This window comes from Chiloscyllium plagiosum, unplaced genomic scaffold, assembly GCF_037043375.1.
Source record: "Chiloscyllium plagiosum isolate Xiang-an unplaced genomic scaffold, Cpla_swu_hap1 HiC_scaffold_13, whole genome shotgun sequence".
NCBI lineage: Eukaryota > Metazoa > Chordata > Chondrichthyes > Orectolobiformes > Hemiscylliidae > Chiloscyllium > Chiloscyllium plagiosum.
The window spans coordinates 13,446,081-13,464,204 of NW_028270151.1; the positions used below are offsets into that span (position 1 = coordinate 13,446,081).

The 18,124-nt window shown below is 41.7% G+C and overlaps 1 protein-coding gene across 1 annotated transcript in view; it reads left to right on the plus strand.

Moving 5' to 3' along the window:
- The window catches only part of LOC122556167 (uncharacterized), a 29,696-nt gene extending 13,404 nt beyond the window's left edge, over nucleotides 1-16,292 (plus strand). Inside the window, exons 3-5 of the mRNA XM_087993927.1 lie at nucleotides 361-497; nucleotides 2,698-2,878; nucleotides 16,275-16,292. Coding sequence (XP_087850053.1) covers nucleotides 361-497; nucleotides 2,698-2,878; nucleotides 16,275-16,292 — 336 coding nt within the window. The remainder of the gene's footprint in view (nucleotides 1-360; nucleotides 498-2,697; nucleotides 2,879-16,274) is intronic.
- The last annotated feature ends 1,832 nt before the right edge of the window (nucleotides 16,293-18,124 follow it).

An 18,124-nucleotide genomic window follows, 5' to 3' on the forward strand; every position in this document is an offset into this window, starting at 1 on the left:
AGGCAGCACTTATGATAATGCGGGACTCACTCAGCTCTACACTGGTGTTTCAGCCTAGATTTGCTTAGTCTCGTGTTGTGGAATAGATTTGAACCCACAGCTTCTGATTTAACAGTGAGAGTGCCACCAACTGCTAATGTTTTAACTAACACAGATCTCCGACTTACAAATCCAATTACATAACACATTCTTTGTTTTTGCTCCTGTATCCTTGAAATTTCACCTTTGTCTTTGCAATGAACATATAAACTTAATTTGTTCCTTTGTACCCTTTTCAAGAGTTCCTGAAGGGTTAACATCTTTTCTATTTTGTCCTGTTTAGTGGAGGCTAATGTTACCCTCTCTTGTTTCCTGTTTTAGCTATGCATACTAATTTTCACTGTCCTTGGCGTGATTGGATCTGCATATGGTTTCATTGTGTCATCTGTGGCTTTAGACGTTGGTCCATTATGTCGTGTGACACAGTTGGGAGAGTGGAGACATCCATTTTATAAGGGGTAAGAACCGTGTTTAAGGTTGGCTTTGTGGTAAAGAAGTAAATTGGTTCCAATTAAGAATGAATGCATCACGTACTTTTTTCTGTTATGAATTTTGACTTCTACTTTGTAATTGTAATTTATACTTTGATGTATATATGTATGTTTTTCTACATGGTGTTTTAAATAGTTTTATTTGCAAATAGAAATCTAAATAAAATTAGCTTAAATAAATATCAATAATGGAGAAATTAATGTAACTGTCGAGTGACAAATGCTCAGCACCTGATGCTTTCCATCCATGGGTGCTAAAGGACATAGGAGAGCACATTATCAATGCTCTAACCATAAACTTTCAGCGATCCCTGGAGATGTACCTCTAGATTGGAAATTTGCTCAACTCACATTTCTCTTTAAGAAGGGTGACAGAGGGAAACCAGGGAATTACAAACCAGTTAGGTTGACATCTATGATCGTGAAATTGTTGGAGACTATAATGAAGAATAGGGTTAAATGATCGCCTCGAAACATTTTATTTCATGAGGGAGAGATGCATGAATGGTGGGTCATACCTGACAAACTTCAAAGAGTTTTTTGAAGAGGTGGCAAAGATGGTGGACAGAGATAAGTCAACGGATGTTGTTTATCTGGACTTCCAGAAGGCTTTCGATGAAGTCCCACACAACAGACTGTTAGCTAAGGTGGAAGGCCATGGAATTGAGGACAATTTACTGACGTGGATGGGAAATTGGTTGAGTGATCGGAAACAGAGAGTTGAAATAATGGATAAATAGTCAAATTGGCAGGATGTGACTAATGGTGTCCCATCTATGTTGGGGCCTCAATTATTCACTATTTATTAACAACTTGGATAATGGCATAAAAAGTCAAATATCCAAATTTGTTGACAACACAAAATTGGGCAGCATTGTAGACAGTGCTGCCAACTGCGTAAAATTACACCAGGATACTGTTTGATTAGGTAAATGGGCAAAGCTGTGGCAGATGGATTTTGATGTAAGGAAGTGTGAGATTATCCATTTCAGATCGAGAAATGGATATTTTTCAGGGTATTTTTTAGAACTTACAAAGTTAAACATAGCGGATGTCCAATGAGATTTCGGAGTTTAGGTGCATAGCTCTTTAAACTGTCACAAACCAGTGCAGAAAATAGTCAAGAAGGCTAATGGAACACTGGCATTCATCTCTAAAGTAGAAGGATGGAGACTTTATGCTGTAGTTATATAGAGCTCTGGTTAGATCACACATGGAGTACTATGAGCAGATCCGGGCGCCATACCTTAGGAAGGATGTTATTGCCCTTGAGGGAGTTCAACACAGCTTTACAAGGATGATATCTGGACTTCAGGCAGTAAACTTTGAGGAGAGATTAGCCAAATTAGGCCTTTATTCTCTAGAATTTGGACGGTTAAGCAATGATCTAATCAAGGTTTCCAGGATATTAACAGGGTAAGATGGAGTAGAAAAAGATAAACTGTTTCCACTGGGTGAAAATTCTGGAACTGGGGCCTAGTCTCAGAATTAGGGTCAGACCATTCAGGAGGGATGTCACAAAGCATTTGTACACACAAAGTTCCGTGGAGGTTTGGAACTCTCTTCCTCAAATGGCGGTCGATACTAATTCAACTGTTAAATTTAAATGTGAGATGGACATTTTATTTATTCACCAAGGCTATCAAAGGATATGGGCCCAAGACAGGCATCGGATTAGGCCAGAGATCAGCCATGACGTTAAAATCATAGAATACCGACAGTGTGGAAGCAGGCCATTCAGCCTGTTAAGTCCACACCAACCCTCCATCCAGACCCAACCCCCAACAGGTCCCTATAACCCTGCATTTCCCATGGCTAACGCACCTTGCCTGCACATCCCTGGACACTGTGGGACAACGTAGCATACCCAATCTACCTAACCTGCACATCTTTGGACTGTGGGAGGAAACCGGAGCACCTGGAGGAAACCCACGCAGACACGGGGAGAGAATGCAAACTCCACACAGACAGTCACCCGAGGCTGGAATTGAACCCTGGTCCCTGGCGCTGTGAGGCAGCAGAGTGCTTACTGAATGGTGGAATGGCTCACTCCTGCTCCCCACGTTCCGAGTGAATTTGCATGTTTCGAACTATTCTTTTGACCACAGTAATTTAATCATTCTCTACATATAGATTTGCTACCTTATTACATGTATTTCTTCAACAGGAATTACCTAAACGATCCCAATCTTTGGATCAAGTGCCTGGAACCTGAAAACGTGATCCCTTGGCATGTCAGGTTATTCTCCATCTTGCTGGTGACCAGTGCCGTTCAATTCATTATATGTGTCGCTCTACTCGTCAACATTCTGTTTGGAATGTTCTGCAAAGATTGTCAATGTTTTAAGGTATCCAGTGGTAGACCTATTTAAAAGTACTCTCTGAGCATGTGTTAATGGCTGTACAACTCAGATATTTGCTATATAATAGCCTGGGCGATATTAATGATTCATGCTTGAACCTGTGTCAGAGCAGGCATTGGTTTATTTTTGTGGTGAATCACTGAAAGATGGAGTGAAGCAAATTACTTATTAAGCTTGTGGAGGTAAGATTTGCTCACCATCATGTTTTGGCTACAGTTGCTCTGTCTTACAGATCAGGTGAGAGACTTGTCCCATGTACAATACCCATTGTTATTACCTGCTGTAGAGGACCCAGCACCGATCCTTGTGGCACTCCACTGGTCACAGGCCCCAGTCTGAAAGACAACCCTCCACCACCACCCTCTGTCTTCTACCTTTGAGCCAGTTCTGTATGCAAATGGCTAGTTCTCCCTGTATTCCATGAGATCTAACCTTGCTAATCAGTCTCCCTTGTCGAACACCTTACTGAAGTCCATATAGATCACATCTACTACTCTGCCCTCATCGATCTTCTTTGTTACTTCTTCAAAAAACTCAATCAAGTTTGTGAGACATGATTTCCCACGCACAAAGCCATGTTGACTATCCCGAATCAGTCCTTGCCTTTCCAAATACATGTACATCCTGTCCCTCAGGAATCCCTCCAACAACTTGCCCACCACCGAGGTCAGGCTCACCGGTCTATAGTTCCCTGGCTTGTCTTTACCGCCCTTCTTAAACAGTGACACCACATTTGCCAACCTCCAGTCTTCCAGCACCTTACCTGTGACTATCGATGATACAAATATCTCAGCAAGAGACCCAGCAATCACTTCTCTAGCTTCCCACAGAGTCCTCAGGTACACCTGATCAGGTCCTGGGGATTTATCCACTTTTAACCATTTCAAGACATCCAGCACTTCCTCCTCTGTAATCTGGACATTTTGCAGGATGTCACCATCTATTTCCCTACAGTCTATATCTTCCATATCCTTTTCCACAGTAAATACTGACGCAAATTTTTAATTTAGTATCTCCCCCATTTTCTGTGGTTCCACACAAAGGCCGCCTTGCTGATCTTTGAGCGGCCCTATTCTCTCCCGAGTTACCCTTTTGTCCTTAATATATTTGGATTCTCCTTAATTCTATTTGCCAAAGCTATCTCATGTCCCCGTTCTGCCCTCCTGATTTCCCTCTTAAGTATACTCTTACTTTCTTTATACTCTTCTAAGGATTCACTTGATCTATCCTGTCTATACCTGACATATGCTTCCTTCTTTTTCTTAACCAAACCCTCAAGTTCTTTAGTCATCCAGCATTCCCTATACCCACCAGCCTTCGCTTTCACCCTGACAGGAATATACTTTCTCTGGATTCTTGTTATCTCATTCCTGAAGGCTTCCCATTTTCCAGCCGTCCCTTTACCTGCGAACATCTGCCCCCAATCTGCTTTCAAAAGTTCTTGCCTAATACCATCATAATTGGCCTTTCTCCAATTTAGAACTTCAGCTTTTAGATCTGGTCTATCCTTTTCCATCACTATTTTAAAACAAATAGAATTATGGTCGCTGGCCCCAAAGTGCTCCCCCACTGACACATCAGTCACCTGCCCTGCCTTATTTCCCAAGAGTAGGTCTAGTTTTGTACCTTCTCTAGTAGGTACATCCACATACTGAATCAGAAAATTGTCTTGTACACACTTAAGAAATTCCTCTCCATCTAAACCTTTAACACTATGGCAGTCCTAGTCAATGTTTGGAAAGTTAAAATCCCCTACCATAACTACCCTATTACTCTTACAGATAGCTGAGATCTCCTTGCAAGTTTGTTTCTCAATTTCCCTCAGACTATTGGGGGGTCTATAATACAATCCCAATAAGGTGATCATCCCTTTCTTATTTCTCAGTTCCACCCAAATAACTTCTCTGGATGTATTTCCAGGAAATGCGAGCATAAGAGGTACAGTTAGTAAGTTTGCAGATGACACCAAAATTGGAGGTGTAGTGCACAGCAAAGAGGGTTACCTCAGATTACAACAGGATCTGGACCAGATGGGTCAATGGGCTGAGAAGTGGCAGATGGAGTTTAATTCAGATAAGTGCGAGGTGCTGCATTTTTGGGAAAGCAAATCTTAGCAGAACTTATACACTTAATGGTAAGATCCTAGGGAGTGTTGCTGAACAAAGAGACCTTGGAGTGCAGGTTCATAGCTCCTTGAAAGTGGAGTCGCAGGTAGATAGGATAGTGAAGGCAGCGTTTGGTATGCTTTCCTTTATTGGTCAGAGTATTGAGTACAGGAGTTGGGAGGTCATGTTGCGGCTGTACAGGACATTGGTTAGGCCACTGTTGGAATATTGCGTGCAATTCTGGTCTCCTTCCTATCGGAAAGATGTTGTGAAACTTGAAAGATTTACAAGGATGTTGCCAGGGTTGGAGGATTTGAGCTACAGGGAGAGGCTGAACAGGCTGGAGCTGTTTTCCCGGAGTATTGGAGGCTGAGCGGTGACCTCATAGAGGTTTACAAAATTATGAGGGGCATGAATAGGATAAATAGACAAAGTCTTTTCCTGGGGGCGGGGAGTCCAGAACTAGAGGGCATAGGTTTAGGGTGAGAGGGGAAAGATATAAAAGAGACCTAAGGGGCAACTGTTTCACACAGAGGGTGGTACAAATATGGAATGAGCTGCCAGAGGATGTGGTGGAAGCTGGTACAATTGCAACATTTAAGAGGCATTTGGATGGGTATATGAATAGGAAGGGTTTGGAGGGATATGGGCCGGATGCTGGCAGGTGGGACTAGATTGGGTTGGGATATCTGGTCGGCATGGACGGGTTGGACCGAAGGGTGTGTTTCCATGCTGTACATCTCTATGGCTCTATGACATTCTTGTAAAATGTGTAAAGGTTGAATTTATTGGCCATCCTCATGTTCTCGGTGAAACTGCCCTTATTTCCTTGATCTATCATAATCCTGTGATAATGGTGCTCCTCATAACAGGAAATTCTAGGATAATGGGCCAGCTACCCATATCTTTCCCCCCAAAATACCACGTGTAAATATCTATTCAAAGAAAACATTGGAGGTATCACACTATGAAATAAACAGGCCACACACAATCAAAAATTTTAGAGGGAATATATAGCTGATCAAAAATCACATCAAAAATCCCTCGGCATTCTAATTAGGACCTTAGTGGGTAGCCAATGGTATACATTGCTTATATTCCAGTGCTGAATTTCTCAACAGAATACCAGGCAAAGCATCTGGAAAGGTAGTGCAATTTGAGCAGCAGTCTTCCTGATTTGCGCATCTACCTATATATACGTAGTCACTGTAAGCACACCTGTGGTGGTTCAGGTTATTGAAGGCCGATCATTTCAGTTCCTCAGGGTAGTACCTTAGGCTGAACCATTTTCAGCTGCTTCATCAACAACCATCCCTCCATCGTGAGATCAGAGATGGGGATCTTTGCTGGAGAGTACACAATGTTCAGCCCCTTGAGCAACTCCTCAGATACTGAAATCCTTACGGAGCAAGAACGAGATAAACGTTCAGATGAAACCTGTTATCATGGGAACAGCATTGGAACACGAGCAGGCCATTCAGTCCATCAAGGTGGTAAAAACAATGACTGCAGATGCTGGAAACCAGATTCTGGATTACTGGTGCTGGAAGAGCAGTTCAGGCAGCATCCTGATGAAGGGCTTTTGCCCGAAACATCGATTTGGATGCTGCCTGAACTGCTGTGCTCTTCCAGCACCACTAATCCACATGCAGTCCATCAAGCCTGCTGTACTGTCCAATTAAGTCATAGTTGATTATCTACCTCAACTCTACATTCCTGCATTAACCCCACATCCCTTTATGATATCATTAGTCTCTGGAAATCCATTGATCTTTGTCTTGACGCTGCTCTATGATTGAGCTTCCAAAGATTCACCACCAGCTGAATGAAAAAGTTCCTTAATGCAGTCTTAAAAAGCTTATCTTTTATTCCAAAATTATCTCCCCTGGTTCTAAATTCATCAGCCAGGGGAAACCCAAAGAACTGCAAAAGCTGGATAACAGAAGCACAAACTAAAATTGCTGGAAAAACTCAGCAGGTGTGGAGAGAAAACAGAGTTAATGTTTTGGGTCCAGTGAGCCTTTTTCAGAAGACCAGGGGAATGAGATCACCCTTCATTCTTCAAAACTCAAGAGAATACGGACCCAGATTCCTCAATCTCTCGTCATAAAACAATCCCACCTTCCCAGGGATAAATGTGTTCAACTCCCTCTATGGTAGGTATGTCCTTATTTAGATAGGTAGATCAAAAACCTACACCAAACCACATCAGGTCTCACCAAGGCTCTATAGATTTGCCACAAAGCATCTTTGCTTCTGTGTTCTGTGCTCAAGTTCCCTTGCAATGAAGGCCAACATACCACTTGCCTTCCTTATTGCTTGCTGCACCCATGCATCATCCTTATTGATTCCCAAATCCCTTTGGACATCTGCACTTTGCAACCTCTCACCATTTGAGAAATAAAATTACTTGCATTTTTTTTAACCAAAGCAATTAATTTCACATTTATTCCCATCCATTTGCTTTGCTCTATCTATATTACGATGAATGCCACCAAAAATTTCCACAAGTTTGTTAAGTAAGATTTCCCTTTCACAAATCCATGTTGTTCGACTTAATTTTGTCATTATTTTCTGAATGTCCAGGTAGACTTTCCCCAATTCTGGCATCAAACTAACAAGTTTGTAGATCTCCATTCTCCCTCTTCTTCTGGTAAATAGTTGAGGTCTAATTGTTACTTTGTAGTCTGTGGGAACGTCTTTACTGATACTAATTTATTTCAGTTCCTCATTTTCTACTTTTTCTGGGAAATTTTCTCGTTCTTCCGCAAAGACAAACACAATGTAATTGTTTAGCTTCTCCATTCTAAATTCCCTTTTCTTCATCTGTAATGAACGTACAATTAACCTTGCAAATATTTTCCTTTTCACATACCGAAAGAAGCTTTTACAGTCTTATGTTATGTTTCTTGCTTCCTTGCTTATGTATTCTCTTTCCCCTTTCTTTATTAGCTCTTAGTCCTCCTTCACTGGGATCTAACTTGCACCCAGTCCTCAGGATTACCACTTTTTCTGGCTTTTGTTTCTGTGATCAATGGAATCTTTAACTTCATTCATTAGACATAGTTGATTCATGTGTCCATTTGTCTATTTCTGTTTTATAGTTTGGCTGATTCTACAACTTAATCTTTCAAATGAAGATTAGAGCTATAGAATCAGAGAGATGGACAGCATGGAAACAGACCATTTGGTCCTACTCGTCCATGCTGACCAGATACCCCAACCTAATCTAGTCCCATTTGCCAGCACCCAGCCCATATCCCTCCAAACACTTCCTATTCATGTACCCATCCAGATGCCTTTTAAATGCTGTAATTGTACCAACCTCCACCACATCCTCTGGCAGCTCATCCCATACATGCACCACCCTCTGCGTAAAAAAGTTGCCCCTCAGGTCCCTTTTTCCCATCTCACTCTAAACCTATGCCCTCTAGTTCTGGACTCCCTCCCCCCAGGGAAAAGACCTTGTCTATTCACCATATCCATGCCCCTCATGATTTTATAAACTCCATGAGGTCACCCCTCAGCCTCTGATGCTCCAAGGAAAACAGCCCTAGCCTATTCAACCTCTCCCTATAGCTCAAATCCTCCAACCCTGGTGACATTCTTGTAAATCTTTTTGAAAGCTTTCAAGTTTCACAACATCTTTCCAATAGGTGGGACAACAAAGAACAAAGAAAATTACAGCGCAGAAACGGGCCCGTCGATCCTCCAAGTCTGCATCAATCCAGATCCTCTATCTAAACCTGTCAGCTATTTTCCAAGCATCTGTATCTATCTGCTCCCTGCCTAATCATGTATCTGTCTAGATACATCTTAAATGATGCTATCGTGTCTGCCTCTACCACCTCCGCTGGCAATGTGTTGCAGGCACCCACCACCCACCATGCATATGTCCCCTAAACTTTTTCTCTCTCACTTTAAATTCATGACCCCGAGTAATTGAGTCCCTTGTTTGTGTCATCTGCAAACTTACTGATCAGACCACCAATGCCCTCTTCCAGATCATTTATGTATATCACAAACAACAGTGATCCCAGCATTGGCCCCAACCCTCTACCACCACCCTTTGTCTTCTACCTTTGAGCCAGTTCTGTTGTCAAATGGCTAGTTCTCCCTGTATTCCACGTGATCTAATCTTGCTAACCAGTCTACCAAGAGGAACCTTGTCAAATGCCTTACTGAAGTCCATATAGATCGTGTCCACCACCCTGCCTTCATCAATCTTCTTTGTTACTTCTTCAAAAAGCTCAATCAAGTTTGTAAGACATGATTTCCCATGCACAAAGCCATGTTGACTATCCCTAATCAGTCCTTGCCTTTCCAAATACACATAAATCCTGTTCCTCAGGATTCCCTCCAACAATTTGTCCACACCGAGGTCAGTCTCAAGATTAGAGTGGTGCTGGAAATGCACAGCAGGTCAGGCAGTATCCGAGGAGCAGGAAAATTGATGTTTCAGGCAGAAGCCCTTCATCAGGCTTTTCCTTACTGCCTTTCTTAAATAGTGGCACCATGATAGCCAACCTCTAGTCTTCCGGCACCTCACCTGTGACTAATGATGATACAAAAGCCTCAGCAAGAGGCCCAGAAATCACTTTCCTGGATTCCCACAGAGTTCTAGGGTACACCTGATCTGGTCCTGAAGATTCATCCACCTTTAAATGTTTAAGACATCCAGCACCTCCTCCTCTTAATATGAACATTTTCAAGATATCACCATCTATTTCCCCACATTCTATATCTTCCATGTCCTTTTCCACAGGAAATACTGATGCAAAATACTCATTTAGTATCTCCCCCATCTCCTGTGGCTCCACACAAAGTCTGCCCTACTGATCTTTGAAGGGCCCTATTCTCTCCCTAGTTACCCTTTTGTTCTTTATATATTTGTAGAATCCCTTTAGATTCTCCTTAACTGTATTTGCCAAAGCGATTCATATCCCCTTTTTGCCCTCCTGATTTCCCTCTTAAGTATACTCCTACTACCTTTGTACCCTTCTAAGGATCTCTGCTGTCTATACCTGACATATGCTTCCTTCTTTATCTTTACCAAGACCTCAATTTCTTTAGTCATCCAGCATTCTCTACAGCTACCAGCCTTTCCTTTCACCCTAACAAGAATATACTGTCTCTGGACTCTCATTACCTTATTTCTGACGGCTTCCCATTTTCCAGCCGTCCCTTTGCCTGCGAACATCTGCCCCCAATCAACTTTTTAAAGTTCTTGCCTAATACTGTCGAAAGTGGCCTTCCTCCAATTTAGTACTTCAACTTTTAGATCTGGTCTATTCTTTTCCACCACAATTTTAAACTATTAGGATTATGATCGCTGGTCCCAAAGTGCTCCCCCACTGACACCTCAGTCACCTGCCCTGCCTTTATTTCCCAAGAGTAGGTCAAGGTTGCACCTTCTCTGGTTTCTTTCTTACCAATGTATTGATCTCATCCCTTAATATGAAGAAGAAGGACTGGAGATGCTGGAGATCAGAGTCAAGAGTGTGGTGCTGGAAAAGCAAAGCAGGTCCGGCAGCATCCGAGGAGCAGGAGAATCAGGAATTCATCAGGAATTCTCATGCCTTAATAATCATGCTACACTACCCACTTCAACCTTTTTGCCTATCCTTCCTAACAGCCTTTCACTGACCCATCCCAATAACCCTGTTAGAATCATAGAGATGTACAGCATGGAAACAGACCCTTTGGTCCAACCCGTCCATGCCGACCAGATACACTGTTACACTATTAGGAATCGGAAACCTATTAATCTCTACCGTAAAGAACCTGAGAGATCCCCTCCAAAACACTCAACATCCTTATTTGGAAATGTATCGCCATTCCTTCACTTTGCTGTGTCAGAATCCTGGAATTCCCTCCCTAAGGGCACTGTGGGTCTACCTACAGGACATGGACTGCAGCTGTTCATGAAAGTTACTCATCCTCACCTCAAGGGAAACGAGGAAAAAGGCAATAAACGTTGATGTAGCCATTGACTCCCATTTCCAAGAGAACACAAAAAAAGCTCAAAGACTGAGCTTCCAGAACCTTCTGCGATACAGAATTCCAAATGTTTACAACTGTCTGAATTTTTTTTTAATTCCTCACCTCGCATCTCCCTTCATTCACAAGATGAATGGGCATCACTGGCTGGGCCAGAATTTATTGCCTATCCTCAATCACCCAGAGGGCAGTTAAAAGTCAACCACATCGCTGTGGGTCTGGAATCACATGGAGGCTGCGTCCCTGGTTTTCAGCTTCCCAACCAAGGCGAACATTTTACCTGCATCTACTCTGTCCATCCATTTAAGTAATTTAAGGGTTTCAATGAGATCACATCTCATTCTTTGAAACTCTAGAGAATTCAAGCCCAGTTTGCTCAATCTGTCTTCAGTGGACAGTTCCACCAACCTAGGGACAAGTCTGGTGACCCTTTGTTTTACTCCCTTTCCTGAGATAAGGAGACCAAAACTGGACACACTATTCCCAGTGTGGTCTAACCAGGCTCCAATACATTTGAAATAAGACAACCCTACTCCTGTAAGTAAGTCATTTTGCAATAAAGACTATCATTATATTAGCCTTCCTGACAGCTTGCTGCCGCTGCATGTCAACCTTCAGTGACTTATTGAGCAGAATGCCTCAGTCTCTTTGTACATAAGACCAAAAGACCGTATGATATAGGAGCAGAATTCGGCCATTTTGGCCCATCGAGTTTGCTCTGTTATCCGATCCTGGCTGATATATTTCTCAACCCCATTCCCCTGCCTTTTCCCCTTCAACTTTGATCCTCTTACTAATTAAGAGCCTGTCTTAAAGACTCAATGACTTGGCCTCCACAGCCCTCTGCAACAACGCGTTTCACAGATTCACCACCCGCTGGCTGAAAAAATTTATTCTGGGCCGGCAGGCAAGACTGTTGCCTCCATGGTGCCAGGGTCAAGGATGTCTCTGAGCATGCACAGCATATTCTGAAAGGGAGGGTAAGCAGGCAGAGATTGTGATCCATACCAATGAGATAGGCAGGAAGGGAGGTGAGGCCCTGAAAAGGGAGTTCAGGGGGTTAGGTTGGAAGTTGAAATGTAGAACCTCAAAGGTTGTAATCTCAGGATTACTTCCTGTGCCATGTACCAGCGAGGCTAAGAATTGGAAGATAGTACAGTTAAATACATGGCTAAAGAGATGGTGTTGGAGGGAGGGCTTCAGGAATGTGGATCATTGGGATGTCTTCCTGGGCAGATGGGACCTGTATAAGAAGGACAGGTTACACCTAAACTGGAGGGGCACCAATGTCCTGGCAGGGAGGTTTGCTAGTGCCACTCGGAAGGGTTTGAACTCGTGTTGGGGGGGTGGGGGTGGGTGGGTAGCAGAAACGGGAACCAGACCAGGAGGGCAACAAGTCAAGTGACTGAAGAGAAGTCAATGTGGTGAACAGCAAAGAAGGTTAACTCAGATTAAAACGGGATCTTGACCAGAAGGGCAAATGGGCTGAGGAGTGGCAGATGGAGTTTAATTCAGATAAATGCGAGCTGCTGCATTTTGGAAAAATAAATCAGAACACTTCATGGTATGGTCTTGGGGAATGTTGCTGAACAAAGAGACCTTGGAGTGCAGGTTCATAGCTCCTTGAAAGTAGAGTCGCAGGTAGACAGGATAGTGAAGAGGGCGTTTAATATGCTTTCCTTTATTGGTCAGAGCATTGAGCACAGGAGTGTGTTCCGCAGGGATCAGTGCTGGGACTCCTATTGTTTTTAATATGGATTTGGAGGAGAATGTTGGTGGCCTGACTAATAAGTGTGTGGACGACACAAGGATTGAGGAGCTGTGGATAGTGAAGAGAATTGCCGGAGGATACTGCAGGAAATAGATAGGCTGGAGACTGGGCAGAGAAATGGCAGATGCAATTTAATCCGGACAAATGCGAGGTGATGCATTTTGGAAGATCTAATGCAGGAGGAAAGTATCTGGCAGAATCCTTAGTAGTATCAACATACAGAGGGATCTAGGCATACAAGTCCACAGTCCTCTGAAAATGGCCACACAAGTGGATCAGGTAGTCAAGAAGCTATATAGCTTGCCTGCACATTGAGTATAAAAATTAGCAAGAGACGTTACAGTTGTATAGAACTTTAGGTAGTCCATATTTGGAATATTTGAATGGTTTTGGTCACCACACTACCAGAGGGATGTGGACAATTTGGAGAAGGTACAGAAACAGTTTACCAAGATGTTGCCAGGTTTGGAGGGTATTCATATGAAAAGACATTAGACAAACTTGGTTTGTTTTGACTTGAGTGTTGGAGGATGAGAGGTGACCTAGAGTCATAGAGTCATAGAGATGTACAGCATGGAAACAGACTGATAGAGGTTTACAAAATTATGAGATGCATGGATATAATGGATGCTCAGAGTCATTTTTCTCATCAGCTTCCTCTAGAGGACTTTATCATTGGAGCAAAGAAGGATGACAGGTGACATGACAGAGGTGTACAAGATGATGAGAGGCATAGATAGAGTGGATAGCCAGAGACTTCTTCCCAGGATGGAAATGGCTGTCACGAGAGGGCATAATTTTTAAGGTGATTGGAGGAAGGTGGAGGGGAGATGTCAGAGGTAGGTTCTTTACACAGAGAATGGTGCATGGAATGCACTGCCAGCAGTAGTGGTAGAGTCAGATAGATTAGGGACGTTTAAGCGACTCTTGATAGATAAGTGTATGATAGTAAACTGAAGGGTATGTAGGTTACTCTGATCTTAGAGTAGGGTAAAAGGTTGGTGCAACATCAAGAGCCAAAGGGCCTGTGCTGTGCTGTACTGTTGTATGTTCTTAAAAACATTCTGCAAATCTGTGTATACAGCATCAATCAGCTCTCTTGTATCAATTTTCTTCATAATGTCTTCAAAAAACTCCAACAGGTTTATCAAACATGTTTGTAAATTTGAATATCCATTGGGAGAAAATGCAAACAGCAAATGTTGGGGATACAGAGTCGAAGAGCGTGGTGCTGGAAAAGCACAGCGAGTCAGGCAGCATCCAAAGAGCAGGAGAATCGACGTTTCTAGCATAATTCCTGATGAAGAGTTTATGCTCGAAACGTTGACTCTCCTGCTCCTTGGATGCTGCCTGACCGGCTGTGCTTTTCCAGCACCACGCTCTTTGACATTTGCATATCCATGCTGACTATGCCCAATTGGATCATTATTATCTAAGTATCTATTTATCCCACCCTTTTTAATAGATTTGAGCATTTTCCTAACTACTGATGTAAGGCTAAAAGTTCTGTGGACCTGTATTTTAGAATCATAAATAGAGTCATAGAGGTTTACAGCATGGAAACAGGCCTTTCGGCCCAACTTGTCCATACTACCCAGTTTTCACAATTAATCTAGTCCCATTTGCCTGTGTTTGGTCCATATCCTTCCACACCTATTCCATCCATGTACCTGTCCAAATGTTTCTTAAATGACAAGATTGTACTCACCTCCACCACTACCTCTAGCAGCCCATTCCAGATACTAATCATCCTCTGTGTGAAAAACAGGACCCTTTTGTATCTCTCCCCTCTCACCTTAAATCTTTGCCCCCTAATTTTAGACTCCCGTAACCCTGGGGAGAAGCTGTTGACTATCTACCTTATATATGCATCCCGTGATTTTATAGACCTCTATGAGGTCATCCTTCAATCTTCTACACTCCTTGGGAAAAAATTGCCAGCCTATCCAGCTTCTCCTTATAACTCAAACCTTCCAGTCCACGTAGCATCCAATTTTCTCTCTTACTCTGTTCTTAAATGGTGGAGAGAAATTTCCTGTCTTGTAATCTGCAGAAATTATTCCATAGTCTAGAGAAATTTGGAAGATAGTCACCAATGCATAGACTATATCCACGGCCATCTCATTCTCAAAGTAATTAGGGATGGGCCAGCAGCGCCCATATCCCTTGAACAAATTTTAAAAACCGTATGGATAAACCACCACTGGCAAGTTCACCTTTCTATTCTGAAGAGAACAACCACAGCCTATCTAGTCTCTCTTCATAGTATGATCATTCTAAACTCATTCATGAGAGATGAAGTGTTAATGGATTGGGATGGACTTCTAACGGAAACATAATGGTCCAGAGTCTGTAGCAAAGGAAATTCCACATGCCATTCATCTCAATGGCAATTTCCACAGAAATTTGATAGTCTTGTCAGTGGAGATCTCCCCAGTTCAGCAGTTCATCCAGCCTGACAACATCTACTGAAAGTCTGTGGCATTATTGAATGTGATAAACAGTGTAGAACTAATCAGAGAGATGGGGATCGGAAATAATTTGCTCATCAGCAGGACTGGCAGTATCTACGCAGGAATAAAAAACAGTCAATGTTTCAAGTTTGTTGTGATTCTTTCAGAACAGACTGAATTACACTTGCTGAAAAACGCAGACACCAAACCATAAAGAAGAAAGTAAACATTAGATTGAAATGACATAGTGCAAGCGAAAAAACTGTGGGATTAAAGGAGAGAGTCAAAAGGGACAAGCATAAGAAATAAAATAAAAAATTGATATTAAATTTTCAAAATCTGCAAGATTACCTTTGTCTGAGAGAATAAGATGCACCATCTTTGCGGAACTAAGTTTTCAGTAGAAGAGAATTTGTTTGGCGATATCACTGCTGGCCCCATAATGAAAAACATGCTTGTTCCTAAATGTGCCAGCAATAACTGATTCAGCCATTGTGGCGTGGAACTAGTAAGAAAGTAACCTACTTTCGCATCATTGCTGTTATTACAGCAACAGGACAGGGCTGCAGGCTATCTTGGAATGCAATTTCTCAAATTTCCTGTGTTTAACTATGAATGTGCAGGTTCTGGAAATTTCTGTCCGCTTTATTCTGCAGTAACAGTGTTGTGAGGCTTCCCTTTGTTATTTCAGCAAAATCTGGGTCAATGGATCATAACTCATGGTCGTGGGGCAGCTGACCATTCTCCCATTGGTTAAGATTTGCCCATATTTAATTACTTGTTTACATTTCTACTCAATTTGCTGAATCTAAGCCAAATGTTTACTTGGACCTTTTGTAGTGAAGGAATTCATCACAACTGTGTTCGTTTGTTCATATGATACAACAATTATATATAAATATATAACACTGGTGTTCTAACCAGATACTAATTACCATCACCTTGTTTGATTTCCTTGAACTGATAATATCCCTTTTATCACTTTTTAATATGTACTAAGTAAAACAAAATGATCATTGAGATATAATATTAATCCTCTTTTCTCTCCACAGGGCTATGAACGCATGTAACTCCAGGCTGAAGTACATTCTATTTAAATGAACACATTTTTATATCTTATTCTGAAAAGAATTGAGAATGGATTCACTGAGATTTCTATATCGTACAGTCTTGCAATAATGAAGAGGTTAATGCATTGAAGTATTTTACCTTTATAATTTCTACAAATCTATGATAATAAATCATGCCATTGGCTTTATCTTTCAAAAAAATAAAAAAAAATCTGTGTAAAAGGAGATGTTCACTCTCATATGACTTCAACCCTTCATTATGGATGTGTAAACTATGTTTAATTTTCTGCGTGTATGGGAGGTTCTTTAATTTTTCTTAACATGGTTGCACCAAATATGAAATGAAATGGTTGTAAAATGAGAAATGAGCTTGAGGTTGCTGTGGTCATTATGAACTCTCAGGGTTAAGAACATTCAGGATTCTTGCTTGAGTGTGGGTTAAATAGCTTGAACCATTGACCCTACCATTTGCACGATATACTTGAAAGACAAGCCCATATTACATCAATCCAATGAAGCCTCAGGCACAATAGCATCATTTGTAATTATATTGACTTTTACGACCTGTACATGGTACAGAAGGTACCACACCCAGGCACAAACGGAAGAATGACCACCTAACGAGACTTCCCTCAAATTCCAGTGCATTAGATACTCAAAGTCTGGCATGAGGCAGAGTCCAGCCTATTCAGTTCCTACATATTATAATATGATAGAAAAGGAACAGTAAAGCAAATGACGCTATTAAGGTTCCATGACTTTAGTATAATACACGTTTGCTGCTGGGAATGTGTGCAATTAGATGTTACATTTGACTCAGAAATTCTGACTCTTAAATTTCCATTAATCATGATTAAAAATTAAACATGTGGCGGATGCTATCAGTTGATTGAGGTTAACTACTGATAAAAGCTCCAAGAAAAATATGACTAAACAAATTGGTCTGGATTTTTCTCCAACAGCCATCAGGCAAAATGCAAATCAGAGTATTCTGAGACTGTTTACAAGATCATAACGAAGCATTAAAAATGTTGCTGATTTTATATTAAAGCTCAATGATGTACCATTATGTAATTGGTTGAATATGCCAATCAAACGATGTATTTTCTATATTGCATTTTTACAGGTGTATATAACAGTTAGCAATTTCACTGGAAGAAAAGACAAATAAAGTCATGGAAACAGTGACCCTAGTATCTAATATTTGAACTGTTTTTTGGCAAATTGTGCTGGGCTCTTGGAACCTGACCCCATCATTCCTCTAAAATGAGCTAATTTTCAAGACTGAATCATTTTTTACTTTGCCGACCCAAACAATCGACTGTCTCCTTGACATGCCATTGTCAGAATACGGATAAGCTCATTAATTTGTATTCTAGCCTGAAGACAGTTCAAGGAAGGGGAACTCGTCTATAAATAATTGTTAAAGGTGGCAGAAATCCAGAAGGAAAGCTCTGGTTTGGGGAGGACCAGTGTTATGATTACCTCTTCTCCTTAACACCTTTTGTTGTTTATTCCTTGATGACCAGTTTTTGACAGCAGCAGAGGGCTGTATGATCAGGCAAGAAATTCGGCCTACAGGCCTGAAACTCTTAATTCTCTTCCATATCTACCCCGTGGAACTACTTAAACAAGTGGGTTTCCTTCAGGTTTTTTTTTGCCATCATGATAAATTTGACATCATGGTATGGTCCGTCAAACTGCTACTAAAATTTCAGTGGAGTGGCCAAAATCTCAAGTGAAGGCAAAAGTGAGGACTGCAGATGCTGGAAATTAGAATCGAGAATGTGGTACTGGAAAAGCACAGCAGATCAGGCAGCATCCGAGGAGCA